A 19,362-nucleotide genomic window follows, 5' to 3' on the forward strand; every position below is an offset into this window, starting at 1 on the left:
CACTGATGGAAAGGGTTAAAACCCACTGACTTTCTTTCCCAGGTCTCTGTGTGTTAACCATGCATCTCCAGCCCCAGCCCTTCCCCGGTCAGGTTGCAGCAATGCAGCTCCCCACCGCTCCCCACCTGCACAGAATGCAAGGAAAGCTGATCAATTCTGTCCATCGCGGTGACAGAAAGATAATTTGCTGCCCTTATCACTCCATGCTGTCTCAGGCTGAGCACGGGTTTGTTTCCCCTCCAACCAAATGGTTATAAATTGACATTGTTCGTGGGCTAGTACTTCACCCTGCCTCGGCTCAGGTATGAAAGAGGCATAAGGCATCAGAAAAACAGAACCAAAAAAGCCTGTTTCTCTCCTACTTCCCGTAAATAAATATCACGACAAATGGAAAGTCACTACAGAGGGCTCTGAAGCTGTAATGTCCGCTACCTCACAGAAAAGCTAGTAAAGTCACCTTTTGTTTCCTCGTGCTTCATGTCTCACCCTTCCCGTGGCTGGTGCACAGACTGTACCAACACTAAGTATTGTGTTAAAAGAATCCCAGTTCCCAGCACCAAGGCAGAGGCACCCCAGCCTTGCCCCAAAGCAGGCACAACTCCCCAGAACGCCTTACGGCCTGCAAAGACACACCATCCTACTCGAGCTTCAGCACCCCTCTTCCTCCCGCCACGGAAAAACAAAGTCACACATGCTGCAGGTGCTCTCTGCTCGTTAGGGTACCTGGAAGTGCAGTCAGAAGAGATGAAATGAGGACCAAAAGATGGATGCTGTTGTGGTGGACAGCAGGCCGCGTGCTGGCGGGGCTTTATTTGGATGTCTAGTAACAAGTGAACGCGTTGGGAAGATGTAGAGACCGGGCACAGGCAGTTCAAGAGAGGTTTGGGTGGGTTTAGGTTTTTGTTTGGGTTTTTTGCCCAGGGATTTGGATTTACATCCTCTTGTTTTTCCAGGAGTTCACCCGCCGTGCAATGTTGAGATGAAAAGCACATTATCCTGGTCCTGGAGTTTATAATCGAGCTCACCCTGCAGGCCAAGAAAAAAAAAAGAAAAATGGTTAAAATGTCATTTCCAAATACTAGCTGCAAAAAGAAAACAGCTCATAAAAAGATGGTGAGTGTTAGGGAGAGCAGAAGGGGATAGACTGATGTTTTCATCCTAACGGAAGCAAAGGCAAGAGATCAGACAAGGAGCTGATGTTCATTATCCCACACCGCTTTCTGGACCAGGGTTTTGACAGAACAGGTGGTTGCCTGAGGCAGGAAAATAGTTAGGGGCTGTTTGTTGTCTGAGCACAACAGCGGGCTGAAAAGGGAAGATATTTACCAGTTGCTTGTTTGGGCAGAAATCTCCCCAGGGCTGCCTTCACCTGCTACGCCACCACCTTACTCCATCAAAGGGGGTCTGCTTGGGGCTGTGAAGCTGCCTGGTACCCCCAAGTTGTTACCCCACGCGTGGGGGAGACCTGCTAGCAGCCAGAGGCGCAAAGCCCGTTGCCAGAAGCTGGGGAATACGAGTGATCTCTCTTCAGACACTGGCTGGCTGATGAGACTCAGCAGGTTAGAGAAAGGCTCCAGGCTTCTGAACAGCCACAGTACAATACAGGGAGAGAGATCCCAGCCTGCCCCTTCCCCCTCAAATACGAGATGCTTCGCTTGGGGCAAGAATCAGAAATAGCTTCTCTGAGAGCAACCACAGAACAGACAGAACAATATTTTCAACAAAGAAAGTCAAAACTGGAGTAGTACAGACCATTAGCTCCCAGTCTGCGTCATTGATGAGCACCAAAATTCCTGGCCTCCTGCAGAACAGAGAGAAATAATTAGGATACAGTGCTGCTAAAAAGCTTCACAAATAGTTAAGAACAAGGGATGTTACAGCACAGATCACAAGCTGACTGGCTATGAAGTCAAAGAGAAAAAGGAATCCTAGCACGGAGGTGGAAACGGGTACACTCTGTGCCCTTTCTAGATCAAATAAAGGGGAGGCAGGAGCAATCCCAGAGCTCATTTGAATCAAAATGCACCATTCCTGAGGATGCTCCGAGATGACTACATTTCCGTACGATGTAGAAAAGCCAGGTAATTAAAACCCACGCACTACAGTCGAGCGCAGAGAGCTCGATGTGAAGGTAGGGAAAGCTATTCTGCTGCCCCTACCAAAGGCAGTAAACACCCGGGATCCACTCCGAGCCCCTGATTACAGGCAAAGGGATTCCCCCTCTTTGATCTTCAGTGTCCTGCAATTGTCTCTCCTGTTACCAGGGGACCTGGCACACGCTTCAGCTCACAAAGATCCGTGACGAATGTTAAACACCCCCAGCGCCACCCCGCAGTCAGGGATGGCTTGCACAGCTCACTCTGCTCCATTTCTCTTGGCGGTTTTTTCCCCCCTCCACGAGGTTGGCCCCATTTTGACAATAAAAATACATTTCCCAGAAGAAATATTTCTTGGCATTTCTCCGAGTGACTGCAGTGATGTCAGCAGGGAATGGACAGACCTGCTAAAACTCCTGGAAGTGAGGATACATGTGCTACACTGCTCCAGGTGACAACGGAGAGAAAGTATACATTGCCCTGCTTCACATTTAAGGTTTAAAGATTTGGGGCAAGGGCTGCAAAAGACACTCTCCATGAAACAGTGTGATGTGTAGTAGACACATCCCATTATCATCTTAGCGAACCCCATATTTTCATGGTCATTAATTTGCTTCTTGCAACCAATAGGAACAACATATCCCAAACCATGGGGATCAATAGAGAAACACAAGGATTCACAACAGCTGTACTTACACAGATTCCCCTTGCATAAATAATTCTGGTCGTTCTTTCAACAGATTCTGTTTGATCCACTTTAGCAGGTTTCTGATATCCCCTGAAAGGAGAAAGGACAGCAGTTTACAAACTAGCTGATGGCTCCTAGCTGATGCCAGAGCAAAGTGATTGTTTATCCACAGAAGAGTAGATGAGGAACACGCAGGATGGGTGGGGATAGCTGCAAACCTCCAGTCAAAGGATCCACCTAACAGGATCGTCCCTTACCAGCATCTAACAGGCAGCTCTGCCTCAAGGGAGCTCAGGGCTCTGCCACACACCCCACGGTTTGGCAGAAGGGGTTTCCCGGAGAAAACGCATCCCACAAAGAATGAATGCAGTTCATGCTGACGCGCCAATCCAGCAGGAGACTGCCGATGTTCAGATTTCTTTAACGCATCCCATATCCTGTGCATTCCGTTATCACCTAACAAATTGATGTTTAACTCTCTGTGTGTTTAATTAGATTTAGACAGTCCAACCAAGCAAGCCTAAGAACCTGAAAGGAGTAAAGGTAGACACTATCAGTACCAAAACCAGCAGGAACTCTTGGAGACATGAGTTCTGTGGCAGAAATGTGTACATAACCATGCATTAAACACACTCGCAGGCACTGGCCACAGTAGTTGTATTTTGGACACTTGCAATATCCCTCGGCATCACACCTGCAGCCGTGGCGTGTTCCCCATGTCGTGCCTGCTCCCTCCCTCTACACTTTGTGCTTATAGCTTCTTTATTAAAGCTCAGCCTTTATCTTTCTATTTCAGTAGGTGACAGGAAGGATTTGTCTTCATGTAAAAGGAGGAGGAGACACTGCTGGCGGGTTTTTATAGTATCAATTTTACTTTGTGAGGCAAAAACAATTTCTTTAGTGATAGCATCAGTTAATTTCCTATTGGAGAGGTAAGAAGCAACAGAGGGGGGGAATAATCCGTTACAGGGTTTAGAGAAGCTGACAAATTGCAATGTGGAGTTCTCCTGCATTTGCCTCTATATTTCACCGTTCCACAAACCACTTCATCATTCTGAATCCACAATCAGTTATTCTCCCAGGGCTTCTTTAAACAGCCCTTTGAAACCCCCGAAAGAGTTTTGTTTGTTTTCAAGGCTTGAGGAAGCTTTTCGAAGGCACAAATCCACCACTGAGGGCTGGAGCCCTGCTTGCAGGACGAGCCGGGACAGCGGGATGGGTTTTCACATCTCCCTCATGTGTGGTAACCTTGCCGTAGTCAGGGGGAACCTTTCTGCGCGTGCCTCTCTGAGCTAAAATCAAACTCTGCGTAAAATTCCCCATGTGTTTGCTTCACGACCAGCAAAAATAAATGCACTTGTAGTGGCTCAACTCAGTCCCTGCCTTACCCCAGGATTTTATGGGATCGTGGATGCTACCCAGAGCAGAGCTGGGGTTCTTCCAAGTAACGTTACCCCCATCATCCCTGTCACACCAAGGATGAACAGCCCTGGCGTAGGCAGGTGCACATCAACTAGGCGATGGGGACATGTCCATCTGCAGCAGATGGGGACCTCTTTTCCCAGAGAAAGGGGGAGGGGGATGTGTTGAGATTCCCTCTGTTCCTCCTCCCCTCCACTTCTCAGGGCATCGGTGCTTCCCGATGGTAGCCTCCTCCCCAGTCCAGCACACCAGTCCCACCACAGGGCTGCCCAGAGCACGACAGGTATCGCTGCCTCCGAGCACTGGCGCTGGATCGCTCTGATCAGGGCAAAAAGAGCTGCTTTGTGCCTTAAAACTGCCCGGTGAGCTGGATCACCTGCCTGGGGCTGACCCACAACTCCCTTGTAACGTTATGTAGTTAAGAGCACAAAATAGACCGTTTTCTGCCGTTTTCCTAGCAACGGGCACCGGGGACGGCGAGTGCCGCTCAGAAGTATACCACGCCGGTCAGTCAGCCACCAGAACAAGAGTTAACTATATTCGCCTTCCCCTGAAAAATGCTGCTGCAACGTAAAGCCCTCAGGATCTCGCACCCAAACAGCTCCTGCTCTCCATCACCAAGAAATGAAAGCCGGAAAGGAAGAAAGATGGAGAGGAGCCTTCAGGAGAAGGAGGGGGGGCGCAAAGGGGACACCAGCCCCACCGCAGCAACGCCCGCAAGCTGTTTCATATTTATGCACTTGCGGCAGGGCACACAACAATGAGCTGTGCCATATACCATTCTCCTTGTGTGGAATAAGCAGCCCTTTCCTCTGGGACCTTTCAGGAGAGATCATTTAAACAGAAACACGCTGCACCAGCTGGATGAAAGACAGCCACCTAGAAGCAGCCTGGACGAAGGGGCGAAAGGACTGATTTATTCAAGGCTGAGCTGGAAGACTCCCTCACCCCTACTCCTTCCATAATAAATGTTATTTTCAGCCCCACCTGAGCCTACATTCATTTACTCCTCCCCAGAAGTCACGTACACACATACTGAAGAATTTAGACAGTAGGAAAAAAACTGATACCCCTGTGCATGCCTGGAGCTTCCCCACTCCAAACAGCAACAAAAATTAAGACCCCTTCTCTGCAGCCAACCTTAAGACACAATACTTTCGGCTACTTTCTCAGCACTGAATTTTCTCCCTCACCTTCATGTCTCTACATTCTGTACACCAATATTACTAGAACAAATCAATTATAAAGGATGAAAAATGACCAGAGCCACACCAAAACCATCTCCCACAAGTAAGATATTGAAAAGGAACAAGATTACTTCCGTTACAAGTGGTCGGGGGAGAAGCCATCTTGCAGCTCAGTGTCTCGAATAGCAGTCTTGATCAAAAGCTCAGGACTCTGTATGTTATCATGATGGAAATAATAAGAGGTAAATTATAGCACAACTGCTTATCTCTTAGAGTTGACATACATAGTGTTCCTAAGACATTTTCTTTCTGATACTATGCTACAGGTCTAACAGGTTTCCAGCTCCCTGGGCTGAGGATTTGCTATGCAAACAGCAGGTCCTCTACAAATGACACATAAGGAGGGCAAAAAAATCTCAACCTGGTCAGGCACCACATCCGCTGACAAGTTAAACCGTCACTACGACACAGGAATTTTATACTCCTGTTGGTTCTCAAGCTGGCCTCCATCACAGAACAGGGGCACTTGTTATTTGCAGAAGCATGGTTGTACCACACGTGCTGCCATTTGGCTGCAAAAGCAACTGTGCATTTTGGCCCAGGAGTGAGGTTCAGGTGAGAGCTGAGACGGTATGGCATTTCGCTCCCGCGTCACCAACTCAAGTCCAGCTCGTCCCAGTAATGCTCTATTTTCATTATTGCTGCACGATCTCAATGAAATCCTTTCGGTAGCCTACCCCATTTCGTTCACAACAAACAAATATCCACACCAAAAAATCCACTCTAATTATCGTTAACTGTCCTCACCATTGGCAGCATCAGCAGAGGAGCCAGAGAGAACCGGCCAAGGAAGCTGAAATATTCCCAAACTGCAAAGGAGGGACTGAAGCACATGGTAGGAAATCCCTGTCTCATTTGTGTAAAGAGACAGCTTCTGTTGCCTGTGCTAACAGTATATCAAACCTCTCCAAATTCTCAGGAAAAATAATCTAAAGTTAATTAAAAAAAGAAAAACCGACAAATGTTTGAGAAAACTGCTTAGTTCAAGTGCACAGATGGGAGCTCAAATCCACAATACATGCATAAAACAAATCACCCAGCGAAACACACAGCTCAGGAAAACGAAGTGTGTGCTCGCAGTGACACAAAGTCATTGGCTTGTCACGCAAGCGGACAGGATGCAAAAACTGCAGCGAGTGTGCATACAAAAACCCAACAGCGTCGGCTCATTTTCAGCCCAGCTGCATCATAAACACTCCTGGTTGTGGCAAACAGAACTGCACAGTCTGCTCGGTCCTCTTGCGTATTCTCCAAAGCCCAATCTTCTGCATTACCCCAACTATTCCTTGATGAAGAATCTGCTGAGCTTCCTCTGCAAGAGAAATGCATCTAGGACTCCATTTTAGCACTGCCTGGAACAAGAACCCTGGTTCATTTGCACCCTCAAAACCAGGGCTGAAATCCATAGATCTTTCCCAGCTCAATAAAACCTCCTGGGCCTGACAGATTCATCAGTGATAACTCAGCAAAGGGGGCACTCGCTGTGTGCAGAGAGAAACCAGGTGCCTCAAATAAGAAACATCAAGCTGGGTGTTGCACTGGAAGAAGAATCTCACACCAAACTAATAATTGTGCAGAAACGCAGAAGGATTTTGTGCAACCGTAATACCAGTTGACACGGACACGCAGCTCTCGGCTCCCAGGGAGCTGCACAGGTCGCTGGCAGATTCACACACACACATGCAATGACCAGACATCTCCGTGTCCCCTGCCTTAAAATCCACGTACAAACCCGCACAAAGCACACAGTGCCTCAAAAGGCACCCAGAGGGTGTAATTACACCCATATTCTTGCCTTGGTGCAGAACTGGGAGCTTATTTCAGAGAAATAGGGGAACCGTATAAAGGCCGAACCATGGAAAATTCCCTTCTGGTCTGTAATAAATAAGATATATGCAGCACTGGTCACTAAGGGGTCAGTGCTGCAAGAGCACAGCGCTTTCCCGGGCCGCCTTGCGGATACCTCCCTGTGGGGTACCATTTCTTTGACCCAGAATAAGATCATTTATCATACTGACCATGGCTGAGCTCCAATTTGCTGAGGTCACTAACTCTGGACGAGCGCCGCTCCACCCACATTCTCAGCCACCGGCCTGTAACCATGACAAAGCCCCTTCCCTGCCGCTCCTCTGCCATTATTCCCCCTGCCTGCATGGAAATGTATGGAAAGACAATTTGTATGCCCCTTTCCCTGCTTAAGCAGCTTGTTTTTAAAATAGACGAACCAGCTCCCAATACCTGCTGCCCCTCCAGGTGCATGCCTTCTCTCTGCTTTTGAATCTGACAGCCCTCCAGGAATCTGCTCTCTAAAAGAGTTTGTTACAAAACCTGACCTAAGGGATCCTTCAGACTCCTTCAGCCTCCCATCTGATATGCAAATCATTTGCTGAAGCAGATGATGGTGTGCCATAAACTGCAGAAGACGACCTGGAATAGCCGATATAAATGGAGTCACAGGCAAATGGGTTCGGTACTACGCAGAGTGAGCAGCAAGGCAAAATTTTGCAGCAAGAGCAAAATCCATTTTCTCTGACAAGCGCACAAGCCAATCCTGCCACAAACTGGAGTGGGCAGTGATTTAAGTATTAGGGAAAAAATTAGGGGGTAACTACAGCCAGACATAAGAGAATCCCAGTCATTGTTCTCATCTGTTCTTGTCTGCTACAAATGAATGTCAAGGTCTTGGCTTCTGTAATTTTTAATTGTGTTATGACATCTTTTTCTCACTTCTCAGCTAGAAGAGCAATGCTCTTCTCATTTTCTTGTGTCCACACAAGGGTAAGGGATCACAGGAGTCTTTCACAGCCCTGCTGTTAGCACCGAAGACCCAGATCCCAGCCATCACCCAGCAGTTCTCAGCCCTGAGATTTTAATCACAAAGCTCATGAACTGGAGAAGAGCTGCTTGGGATCTTCCACTCCCTGCAGGTTGCTGGTAGAACACAAGTTCAAGAGATCTCCAATTCCACTCACTAGCCAGCAGCAAGCCTCCAGATCCATCAGCTCCCATGACAAAAAAGCAGCTCCGAGCTGATCCTCAGGGTAAACCTAATCCCTACTCATTTCCAAAGTCAGAGCATCTAATCCCATAACACCCAATGCTATTGTCACTTCAGGCTCCCAAATAAATGCCAGCGCACCAAACTGTCTCTTTTAATTAGGATCACAGATCACTAGCACTGGCCCAGGGTCTTGCCTCTCGTTCAAAATTGTCAAAGGAAGGAACTGAGACAGCCCCAAAGACTATCGCACCAGCAGTGAAGTACCAGATTGGGAATCGCAGACATTGAAAATAACAACTTGTTAACAGGTCCTGTGATTTTATCCCCCTGCCAGTGCAGAATTATGCTCAACAGAAGACCATCCTGAGCCTGACTTTAAGATGCCTGAGGAATGTAGACGTGCTACCAAACCCCAAGGAGACTGTGCCATGGTCTGATAGTTTTTGCAGTCAGGAATCTTCTGCTAATGCACCAAACTCCCATTTCTTCATCCCTCCCTATCAATCTACGCTAGATGATATTGCGTCACCCTGGCTATAATCTGTCCTTCCCTGTGATAAAGGAGATATCCCACCTCATCACTTTTCCATTCATTTATCCTGCTTAACCTTGAATGTTGCTGGTTAATTTTTTTTAAGCTGCTCAATAAGACAATTCAGAGAATGCATTACTAACCGCGGGCGTAAACCTTAGCCGAAACCCATCAAACTGAAATTTCCCCTCTCTCCTATTTTCCCGGCTTCTGGGTTTTGCGTGCATGCACACGCACCAAGGGTTAAAAAGGAAAACTTTGCCACTATTACAGGAGACTACAGGGAGCTGATATGAGACCCCAGACCACAGAGGAAGGTGGCTGCTCCTGCCAGCTTGCAGAGGGATTCCCCAGCAGCCTGGCACTGCCCTGCAGGCAGCCAGCCTGGCCGAGGGAATCCCCTGGGCTGGGCTCTCCCTGGCACTGCCAGCTGGATCAGAAAGCGCCTTGAAGTCAACTCCTTGCCCCCCTCCCAGCCTGGCTGGTGGCTGATGTCCCCTCTGGCTGCTGGATGAGTCAGTGTCTCAGCATGGCTCGGGAACTGCCATGATTTTATTCCTCTAAATACAGAAATAGTGCAGAGTCCAGTCCTTGCCTCTCACTTTCGGGCTCAGATCTGCTTTGCTATTATTAGACTTTCATATACAGCAAGCACCATTAAACCAATTCCTGTCCACCCAACCCAGCCACCCCCACAGATACTCCAAGCCCCTCACAGTCTTACTTGAAAGGGGAAAAGAAAGGGCCAGTGAGATGATCAGGGTGGAGGAGAGGGGGGGTAAGATTTACAAGTGAATGGAGGTAAGAATGGAGCAGTTTGTGGGATAAAGGGGCTGCAGAGGGAGCTTTACAGATGTGCAGAGGGACGGCGGCTCATTGTTTAATTAAGCAGAAAGTGGCTCTTTTGAAAAGCAATTTTGCACAGGAGCTCTGAGCTCAGCAAACAACTCCTGCGAGTGAGGGCAGGAGGAGAAAGGAACAGCTGGCCCGGAGCCGTGTGAACCGCATGCTAAGCGGTTTAAAGGGCCCGGATCCTCCTCCCCAGCCCTGCTCCGCTGCCACCCTCTGAACAGTGCTGTCAGCACAGCAAATCCCACCAAGAGAAAAGGGAGAGCAGAGAGGGGGGGATGGCACAGAAAGGTTATCCTGCTAGGTGTCCGCACTGCAATACAGCGGCTGGGAAGGAGGGTGGAACAGCCAGGCTTTGTTATCCCAGGGATTTGGTCACACACAAGAGTGCCTTTCTGGGTGCCTGGGAAGCTCCTTCCACAATGAGTTGGGATGAGCTGATCCAGTAACGCAGCTCCACAGCCTCCCGGGAAAGTACTCCCTGCGAGGCCGCACGTTTGTTTCCCCCGTTCCCTCGGAAAGACTCATTCCTTGCACAGAAGCGACGCATGGCCTTGCTGGGACAGCGACCCGAAGCTGTGCGTGCAGCTGCTTGGCCCCGCACCAGGGCTGCAAACACGGCAGGGACCGCTTGATCCCGGCGGTGGCAGCCCCGCAGCATCACGCTGGGCTCCTGGCGCTGCAAACGCGGCTGCTCACACTGATTGCTGTAAAGAGCAGCCGGGATCCAGGGCTGAGCTAGTCCAGCCTGAGATCCCACCCTGCGTAACCCACTGAGTCCTCTTTTCCTTGCCAGCCAATGTATAATTACCTGCCTAAGAGAGATGCACAAGTAGGGGAATAACCCGAGTCATTTGAGACCTGCAAGTACCATACACTGTGCTTAAAAAGATTTGACTGCACAAAATTCCATGGAGCTATAGGGTTTTTTAATCATTCTTCTAATAAGTCTCTGCATTATCAAATATATTTTTATTCTTTCTTTGGAGCAAGTTTTAAAATGTTAGGAATAATAAACAGAGCAATAAAAGCATTCCAGAATATTAATAACTTAACTACGACATACTACCTAGCAATAGCCCTGAGCATTTACAGACAACTGATGCCAACTGCCACTCTTGATTTTACACGTTGTCTTGGCATAGCACCCGTCAACTCTGAACACATGCCATGCTGTATTTTTTAAGCCACTCTGCCTGTAACAGAGGTCTGATCTCTTGAGATCCCCAGGCTCTTTTCCGAGAAGATGAATGCTCCCAACTCCCCAGCAGTCCTCCATGCTGTGCAGAACAAGGCCCCTGGAAAGCAAAGCTCTCGAGGAGCAGACTATGCTCTTCTCTACAGGGATTTAACATGAGCAGCACTTGGCAGATTATTTTAATTTTCCCTCTAAAAAAAAAAAAAATCTGATTAGCAACAGGCTTTCTCCCTGGGGTTTTGGTAAAGGGAAGTCACAAACAATTACCAAAACACACCGATTAAAAATTTATCCTTCCAGACTTGTCAGTGCCAAAACACACAGTGAATTCTTGATTACCCCAGAAGGTCCAAGTGATCACTGCTGAAACCGGTCACTGCTGCTCCAAAAACACAAGTCCCATCACTGAAACCACGGGAGAAGTTGGAATTTGAAGGCCTGGACCCGCAGCTGAGCAGCCTGCAGCACAACTGCCAGAGACTTTACAAACAGCCCCAACCTCCGGATACAACATCCAGTAGAGAGCACAGCAGAGAGGTTTTGTAAACAGTCTTCATCAGCACAATGCTGCTGAGCTAAACCTGAAATGACTACAAGGGTTAAACAATGCCAGTGACTTCCTACCCTTCCAACAGCGTCCATGGAACTCGCATGGCCATAGACAAATCCACCACTGTGAGTCCCAGCGAGATGGAGGAAGGAGCTCCGGCATCGCTTGCAGAGCAGCCATACAATGATCTATTTGATTACTGAAGCACTTGGTTAAATTACTGTGGCTTGTTTCAGGAAGAGGCTGCCAAATACATTTTCAGTTTTTAATTTAGGGTTTCTCTCTTTTATGCTCCATTGTCTCTAATAGCCTCTTAGATGCTTGAAAATAAAGTTGATTTCCCTGCCAATTTAATCCTCTCTCCATGTGACAAATATCGTTATTCCCCCAGCTGCTTTCTCCCACACACACAGTTTTTATGCAGAACAAGCCAACAGGGCATTAATGCCTTTAGATCCTCTAACAGCATTATCAATGAGATCATCAAAATAGCCAGTAATTTGGGACAAGATTCTTGTTTAAGTTGAGGTCTTCTTTCTGCAACAGCTCTAAAAGATTACACAGTCCTGCACAAAGTGTGGCTTATGTAAATCCACCTGCCTATACAGATATATCACACCTTTTTAAGTTCCTACTTGGCAGCAACTTCAACATGCGGGCTAAGACAGCTCCGCTTTGGAAATAAAGAACTGCTGTTTTACTGACATTAGGATACAAAAAGCCCCTTGGATAATAAAAATAGGTCCCACGACACGGCTGTACCCCTCGTGGCTTGCTCTTGGCCCATTTGCAGATTCCTTCCTCCTGCCTTTCCTAATCCCTCCAGGAGCCCATCTCCAGGTGTCAGAAAAGGACAGAGTATCAAGTCTTCTTGAAAAAGTTAACTGGATCTGGAACCCACCTACTTTCCACCTAGTGCCTGTTACCAGGAAAAAGGAAATGACCACGTAAGAATTTGTTCAAACAACATTATTATCATATAGAGAACACTGCCCTTATCAACTATGGAGCACAGCTTGTTTTATTCACATAAATATTTGTAGGTATTTCTTCATATAATTTTCTACCTCTCCTCACCTCTAGGATATATATAAAAATGCCTTAACAATTAAAAAATAGCTGGACCCAATGTCCCAGAGAGAAGCAGCTGCTCCTCAAAAAGGAGGACAAAGACAAAAATAACGTAGAAAGAAAGGAAGAGTGGGTAAGAGAGGCCAAAACAGCCAAAAATAAGCTTGACAGCTAATGAAATCAGTTAAAATGGGGTTAGAAGTGCAGGTTTTCAAGCAGCGTTCATACTACAGATCTTTCCTCAGAGTATTAAGTGATGGAAATATGGGGTAAGCTAAGCAACAGAATGCACCGAGCAGAACTGAGCTGTTTTATTTCTCTAATCATTGCAATTCTGGCTGCACGAAGGCAGCAGGGAACATACTACATATACCTTTATTTACCCAGAAACAGGTGAATTAAACTTTCTTAATATGAATGAGGAAAATACAAGGCATTAGGAATAATATAAAATTACAAGAATTTACCAAATTCCTTATTCACGTGTTTCTGACCCGTTTCTACCGATTCCTCACTTCTACAACACAATTCTCATCCAGAAATATTATGAGGGGTGTCTCCAGTGATCCCTTACTGTCAGACATTAACCACATGTCTGCCTACCCCATCACTGTGCTGGGTGTAAATGTCACCATAGCAGAAGCCTCACAATTCAACGTCTGCTCCTCAGCCACTGCAATCCACAACCTGCCCAAAACCTGAAACCTCCCTGTCACTCAGTGCACATGAAAACAGCAGGCTGCAAACCAGGGGAGCTGGCAAGGGGGCACACTGTCCATTCTGCCACTCTAGTTACAGGGACATGAAAAAAATTACGTTACATCTGAAAAACAGGGCAGCGTGAAAAGCTGGGACCAATAACATGTTAGATGAATCTGGAATAAATCACTGGAGATCATGAGTTTGAACCCTGAGACTGAGCTAAATCTTCAGGGAAAGATTTATCCTTCAGGATAAATCCAGCTCCTAGTGAAGTCTATAGAAGTCTTCCCAGCAACTTCAAGTGGGAACGGATTAGGCCACATGTAACTGCACCGCTGACAACCATCAGTCTAGAAGAATCATCCTTTGATATTAATCCCCCACTTCCCCTGGCAGAAATAAACATCTCGTGTAATAACCCCTTCTTCCTGAGCATCTGATCATGCTTTGAACACCACCAATGCGGTGGATATCAGTGGGTATTTTAAATTTACAGAGCACTGAATAAAATTATGCTGTAGCCCCTAAGTTTATAAACCAACTAAATTAGTGTTTTGGTATTTCTTTACGATCTTCCATTTAAGGATCTGAAGTGCTTTGAAAGTGCTGGAATTTAATGCTGAACTCTCTTGTGATACATGAAAGTATCACTACTACCTCACAAGCAACAGGGGAAAGTTAAGCAACACGACTAAACTCACAAAAGCAAATCAGCATCAGGTCATGTTTCTGGATCCCTAGTCCCTGTCCTTAACCACAAGATATTCCAGTGCTCCTATTATGTTTGAATTACACGTACTTATGTCCAAGCATCAAAAGTGCTTCTACCAATCTCTAATTATTTCCAGGCATAGCAAGAAGATTTCAGGCCTGAACGTTCACAGCATATAGATTATGGTATTAGCCATTCATGAGATATTAGTTGTTAACATTCCCTGATGCTTTGTATTATTTTGGTTTATAATCCCACTCTCAAATAGCATAAAGCATCGCTATCTAGCTGGAAGAATTTCAAACATACCTGTGGCAAAATTTCGTTGCAACTGAAGTACACACACACATAAGGAGAAACAAGAGAGTTAGTACAGTGCTTCTCGGTATTGATATTCCAAATACAAACCAGAGATTTTGACTATTTATCACTGGGTCACTCAAGTCTTTAGCTTAACAGCATCCTATTTTTTATTGCAGGGAAGGCTATAGGCAGGATGTCCAGCACCACATTTGAGCATTAGCTTTGCCATTTTCAACTGCATAGTTAATATAAAACGATTACATATACTTGAAAGTCAAATGAGCAGATAAAATACATTTACATTACATTGCTGTACACCACCTCCCCATATCTATACATGACACATACACACACACACATATATATATGCACCTCCTGGAAACCTCAGAACAGGCAAGAAAAAACAAAGGAGAGAGGAGTTTATTGGTGGTTTCAAGTATCAAGTAAGACAAACGTAGACTTGATAGAAACATTCAGAGGCTGTTGTCTATCCATCAGGAGGGAGGCTAAAGTCTTAAGGAAGGACTCGATTCACAAGTGTTTAGAGGACAGGAAAGGTGCTCAGATTATTTCTGCTTGGTATTTACTTTGAGGACTGACCATTGCCAAGCTATCTGATCCACGGCATGTCTGAAAGTGCTTTTAAAAGACATTGATTCTTGTTGCCAACTAATGAAACTGCTGTACAAACCAGCTTTGTTTCATTTGTTGTCATTCTTTCAAGTTATCCAACAGGTTCTGATACTCACAAGGCTCTGGTTGACAGGGCAAAGTCACCTGATGCTTTTTGACACCATCGAACAAGAGTTCTGCACCACCTCTGAAATAAAAACAATGAACCACTGAGATTTTGCTTTATTGTCAAAAGGAAGACAGTACAAAAGAGGCGATTTACATAGATGCCACAACAGAGAAAACAAATGACACAGACTATATCTAGCACAGGATTCTCTTTGTCTTTTTTTCCTCTCGCAAACCACAAGTTCGTAGGGGAAGTTGCCATCTCCCATCGCCAACACATACAGGAGGCTCCGTCGCAGGCCAGAACCCCACGGTGCCAGGCATCGTCCCAACAGAACAGGGAGATGGCTGCTGTCCCAATTCACTTACAAACCGCCATGCAGCGTCTAGCCTAATGCCTTCCCTCTCCCTTCAGCTCTATCGGCATTGCTTCAATTCAAACAGTATTACATCCACCACGCTACATCCAACATCGCTCGTCCCTAACACCTTTTAGCCAGAAGTCTCAAGGCGTTTCACAAAACGTGAAAAATCGTAGCATCCTTCTGGAATAAATATTCCCCCAGTTTCCACTTGTGAACAGAGAGAGGAAACGACTCACACGAGGTTACACAGCAAGTCAGCTGCAGAGCCAGCAGTCCTTGAGTCCTGGCAACCCTTTCTTGTTCTACTTACTACAAAGTGTTCCCTCTCAGGAGGGACTTGACTGGGAGAAGCAAGCAGAGCAAGCGATGATGATGACACGTTAAAGTAAAAATAAACAAATAACTACACAATGTTCCTCCACCGAACAACCTGATTAACATCCCTCTTCTGATATTCAGAATGTACTGGGGGACCAGCCTCAGATACCTAAGTGATGGCCTCTGCAAGCACCAGAGATCAAGCATCAGCAAAATATGCAGAGGCTGGCAAGTACAGGAGCTGATCCTCACACCTGAAAAAAATGGGATTTAAATTGGGTCCAGGTACCTAATCTCCTTAGGCTCTTAGAAGAAACAATTAATTTTTGTAACTGCAACTTACAAGCTTCAGCAAGCTCCTCACCTATATTCCTTTTCTGGAAAAAGAACAATTGTGAAAACCTTGAGCTTTACAAGCATGTATCAGTTTTCCTGATGTTGTGAGGCCACAGGCCAAACTCAGTCTTAGAAGATTATAAAACTTTTATCATATCAGTAGGGACATGGAAGAAAGACATGAATGCTACTTTAAGATACAGGACCCAGAAGCAGATAGTGTGAGCTCTTGACTCTAGACTGAACAGGATGGCCAAAGTTTTAACAATTAGGAAACTCTTAAAAAAACTCAACTCACTTGATACTCAAGTGACCAACCCATTTTCAAAGGGCATATAGTTGTGGCAAAATGTTCTTCCAACTTAAATGTAGATTACTTTGGAAAAAATTTCTTATGAAGTTACCTCCTGGAAACTAATTGGAGACACGCATCCCTTGGAAACCAACACAATGATGAGAAGTATTTAAAATAAATAACCCCCACCTAAACACCAACAAAGATACATCCAGACGTTACCAAGTTCCTTTAAATTCAATATCTTAAAATGCCACGCTAGGTTTCCTTGGCTCTGCAATAGAAGAGCACAACAGAACCCTTATTATGCCCTCGGCAGCATTACTTATATGAAGCAACTCTCCTAAAGAGCACTCTGTTGGTGTTCTTCCACCAGCTCACAAAAAATAGTTATCTGAAAATTGAAGCAGCGATTATTAACATGAGCTGAGATTCATGCGAGAGAACAAGTCACAGCAATTATATGAAAAACATTTTTTTATGTAATGAAAACAAGGTCACGCTTTGTTACAGCGGAAAATGTAGATTGCAAGATAAGGTCCTTCTGTAATGCGCTAGCTGTGGGGAACTCAGCTGTGATTTGTACATAGAGAGCTCATTTATGCATTTCCAAGGGAAGCAAAAATGCATCTCACTCTTCTGGGAAAATTAGAAGAGTTACTGCAGCTGGAAGTGGGAAAGACTGAGGAAAGGATTCTTAAGGAGAAGGGTATTTAAAGGGTTATGGCATTTCTGTGTTCGTGAAAGGGTGGGAAAAAGCAAATAAATAGTAGCCTTTTAGCTTCTGGTAAAAGGAGGCTTTAACAAAATAACACAAGCATTTCCACAAATATGCAGACTTCCACCGCAAACACTTCAACTTCCCAGCGCCAGAGCGTTAGCAACGCAGATACTACAGCAACAAAGGCCTGCAAACCGAAATGCCAGAAAGCGAGAACACTGAACTAACTGGAACACAAAGCAAAGTCAATGCACATGTACGCACACGTATATATGTACAGAGAAAAAAAGCCGAAAAACGAGAGACGGTTTTTATAAGTAATTTTAATAATTAAAAAATAAAAGGTTAAAAGGGGAGAAAGGAAAGGACTTGTACAAGGCGCCCACACACAGACGTAAGCGAGGCCGCGCCGCCGCCCCGCCGCAGAAGGGCAGGGCAGGGCGGCGGCAGCCCGGGCCCAGCACCGCGCCACCGGGGCAGCACGGCGGGGGTGAGGGCCGCGCCGCAGCGCTGCGGGAAACCGGCCCGGCGGTGCCCGGCCCCTCCCGGCGGTGCCTGACACCCCGGCCTGGTTCCCCGGGGGCGGCTGCACCCGCCACCCCGGGCCGCAGCCCCGAAGCCCGGTGGCAGTGGCGGCAGCCGGGCCCGGCGGAGCTGGTAGCGGCTCCCCAGGCCGCGCGCAACAGCCGCTCCGCCTCAGGGCCGCGGCCGTCTCACCGAGGGGCCCAGCCCGGCCCTACCCTCCGCCCGGATCCCCGGCCCCCGCTGCGACCCCTAGGCCCCGCCGCCGCCGCCGCCCGCGCTCACCCGAACTCCACCTGCAGCGACACGGGCGCCGCCATCTTGGCGGCGGCGGGCGGGAGGGGAAGGCGCGCGCGAGCGGCGCCGGAAGTGCCGCGCCGGCTTCCGGCCACGCCGCGTTGCCTGGCAACGGCGGGAAGGAGGGGCGGCCCTGGGCCCGGCGGCCGCGGCCGCGCAGGGCCCCGCCGGAGCCCCCGCGGTCCGGCCGCAGCCCGCGGCGGCGTTGGTGCGGGCGGGCTGCGGGCGGGCTGCGGGCCGAGCGGGTTGGCCTGGCCTAGGGAGAGCCCTCAGCGGAACTTCCTCAGTGCCGGGGCCCAACGGCCCGGCGCACGCTCTCCTCAGGGCTGCTGGGGGGGAGGCCCGTGCCTGCAGAGGTGTGTGCGAGGCTCTTACGCCAGGCGATGTTGTTTTAAAATACCTATTTCTGCATTAAGTTCACATCTTGTTCTACACAGAGCCCTTTTTCACATGTTGAGAATGCTTCAGCTGCGCAAAGGCAAGTTGCTGCAGCAGACGTTTCCCAGGGACAAAGCCAACCTGCTGCCTCGCAGTTAATTTGAATTTTTAGTGGGGAAGCAGAAATGGCCAGGCCGGGTGCGACTAACGACCGCTCCTGTCGCCACCATGGAAGGTACGCTTCTGCGCGTCAGAGAAGGCGGCAGTTCAGCATCCCCTTCTGCTCGGGGCAGCCTCTCCTAGCGAGCACATCCCTGCGGCAGCGGGCACCTTCCAGCACCGCGTTAAACAACGCGGCTCACATCTGTCGCCTGTTTGTTTTCTCCTCCCGTCCCCAGAGGGAGAAGTGTGTACACGGGCGGGATGCAGCCATGGCGGTGACAGCTGGGCTGTGCAACGGCGCAGGCTCTTCTCCCCCACAACACGGAGCTGCACTGGGCAGCACTGGTGGAAAAACTGCAGCCCCTTAACCCTCCCTCCACTCAATGGAGGGTTTGGATTTAAAAAAAGACATGTACGCATGCACACATGCACACAGAAACGTAATATATACGCATATACATGGTGCATTATGTGTAAGGGGCATAAATTTACGCAGACAGATTGCTCTTCGTTTATGCTAACGGGGGTCAGAGTATGCCTAACCCCGAGAGCAGAAGGTGGTGGTGCTTGTAATGGCCTTTTGTTCTCGGAGGAGATCATTCTCCAGGCTGGGCCCCAGGAAAGGCTGGTCCCCAGCGCAGATGAACACTGCCGTCGCTGCCAGGGTTACGTGATGGCAAAGATGTGAAGCTGTTGACCGTGGTCTTCATCCAGAAATTCCAGCTGGGTTTTAAATATCTCTAAATCCTGAGGCTTTTGGGTATCTCAGATATACGGCCCAGGATGTTGAAATGATTGTATGCTGAGGGAAGAAGCCTTAGACAAGAATCTTACTTCTACACACTTCAGAAATGAC

At 47.6% G+C, this 19,362-nt stretch overlaps 1 protein-coding gene across 1 annotated transcript; it reads right to left on the minus strand.

Moving 5' to 3' along the window:
- Positions 1 to 773: 773 nt before the first annotated feature.
- Positions 774 to 18,004, minus strand: URM1 (ubiquitin related modifier 1). The gene is made up of 5 exons (XM_059828873.1): positions 17,955 to 18,004; positions 15,121 to 15,191; positions 2,793 to 2,874; positions 1,753 to 1,801; positions 774 to 1,026 (listed from the first exon to the last, which is right to left on the minus strand). Exons 1-5 carry the CDS (start codon positions 17,987 to 17,989, stop codon positions 958 to 960), a joined length of 306 nt encoding a protein of 101 aa, XP_059684856.1. The 5' UTR covers positions 17,990 to 18,004; the 3' UTR covers positions 774 to 957.
- Positions 18,005 to 19,362: the final 1,358 nt, after the last annotated feature.

The sequence above is a fragment of the Gavia stellata genome, chromosome 24, assembly GCF_030936135.1.
Source record: "Gavia stellata isolate bGavSte3 chromosome 24, bGavSte3.hap2, whole genome shotgun sequence".
NCBI classification, from domain to species: Eukaryota; Metazoa; Chordata; class Aves; order Gaviiformes; family Gaviidae; genus Gavia; species Gavia stellata.

Bases quoted from the DNA above. Each gene is read 5' to 3' on its own strand.
- URM1 (XM_059828873.1), bottom strand. From the start codon at position 17,989: ATGGCGGCGCCCGTGTCGCTGCAGGTGGAGTTCGG. The intron at 2,875-15,120 runs GTGAGTATCAGA...TTCTCCTTTCAG, and splicing joins GCCCTGTCAACCAGAGCCTT to GGGATATCAGAAACCTGCTA. The intron at 1,802-2,792 runs GTAAGTACAGCT...TCTGTTCTGCAG, and splicing joins TTTATGCAAGGGGAATCTGT to GAGGCCAGGAATTTTGGTGC.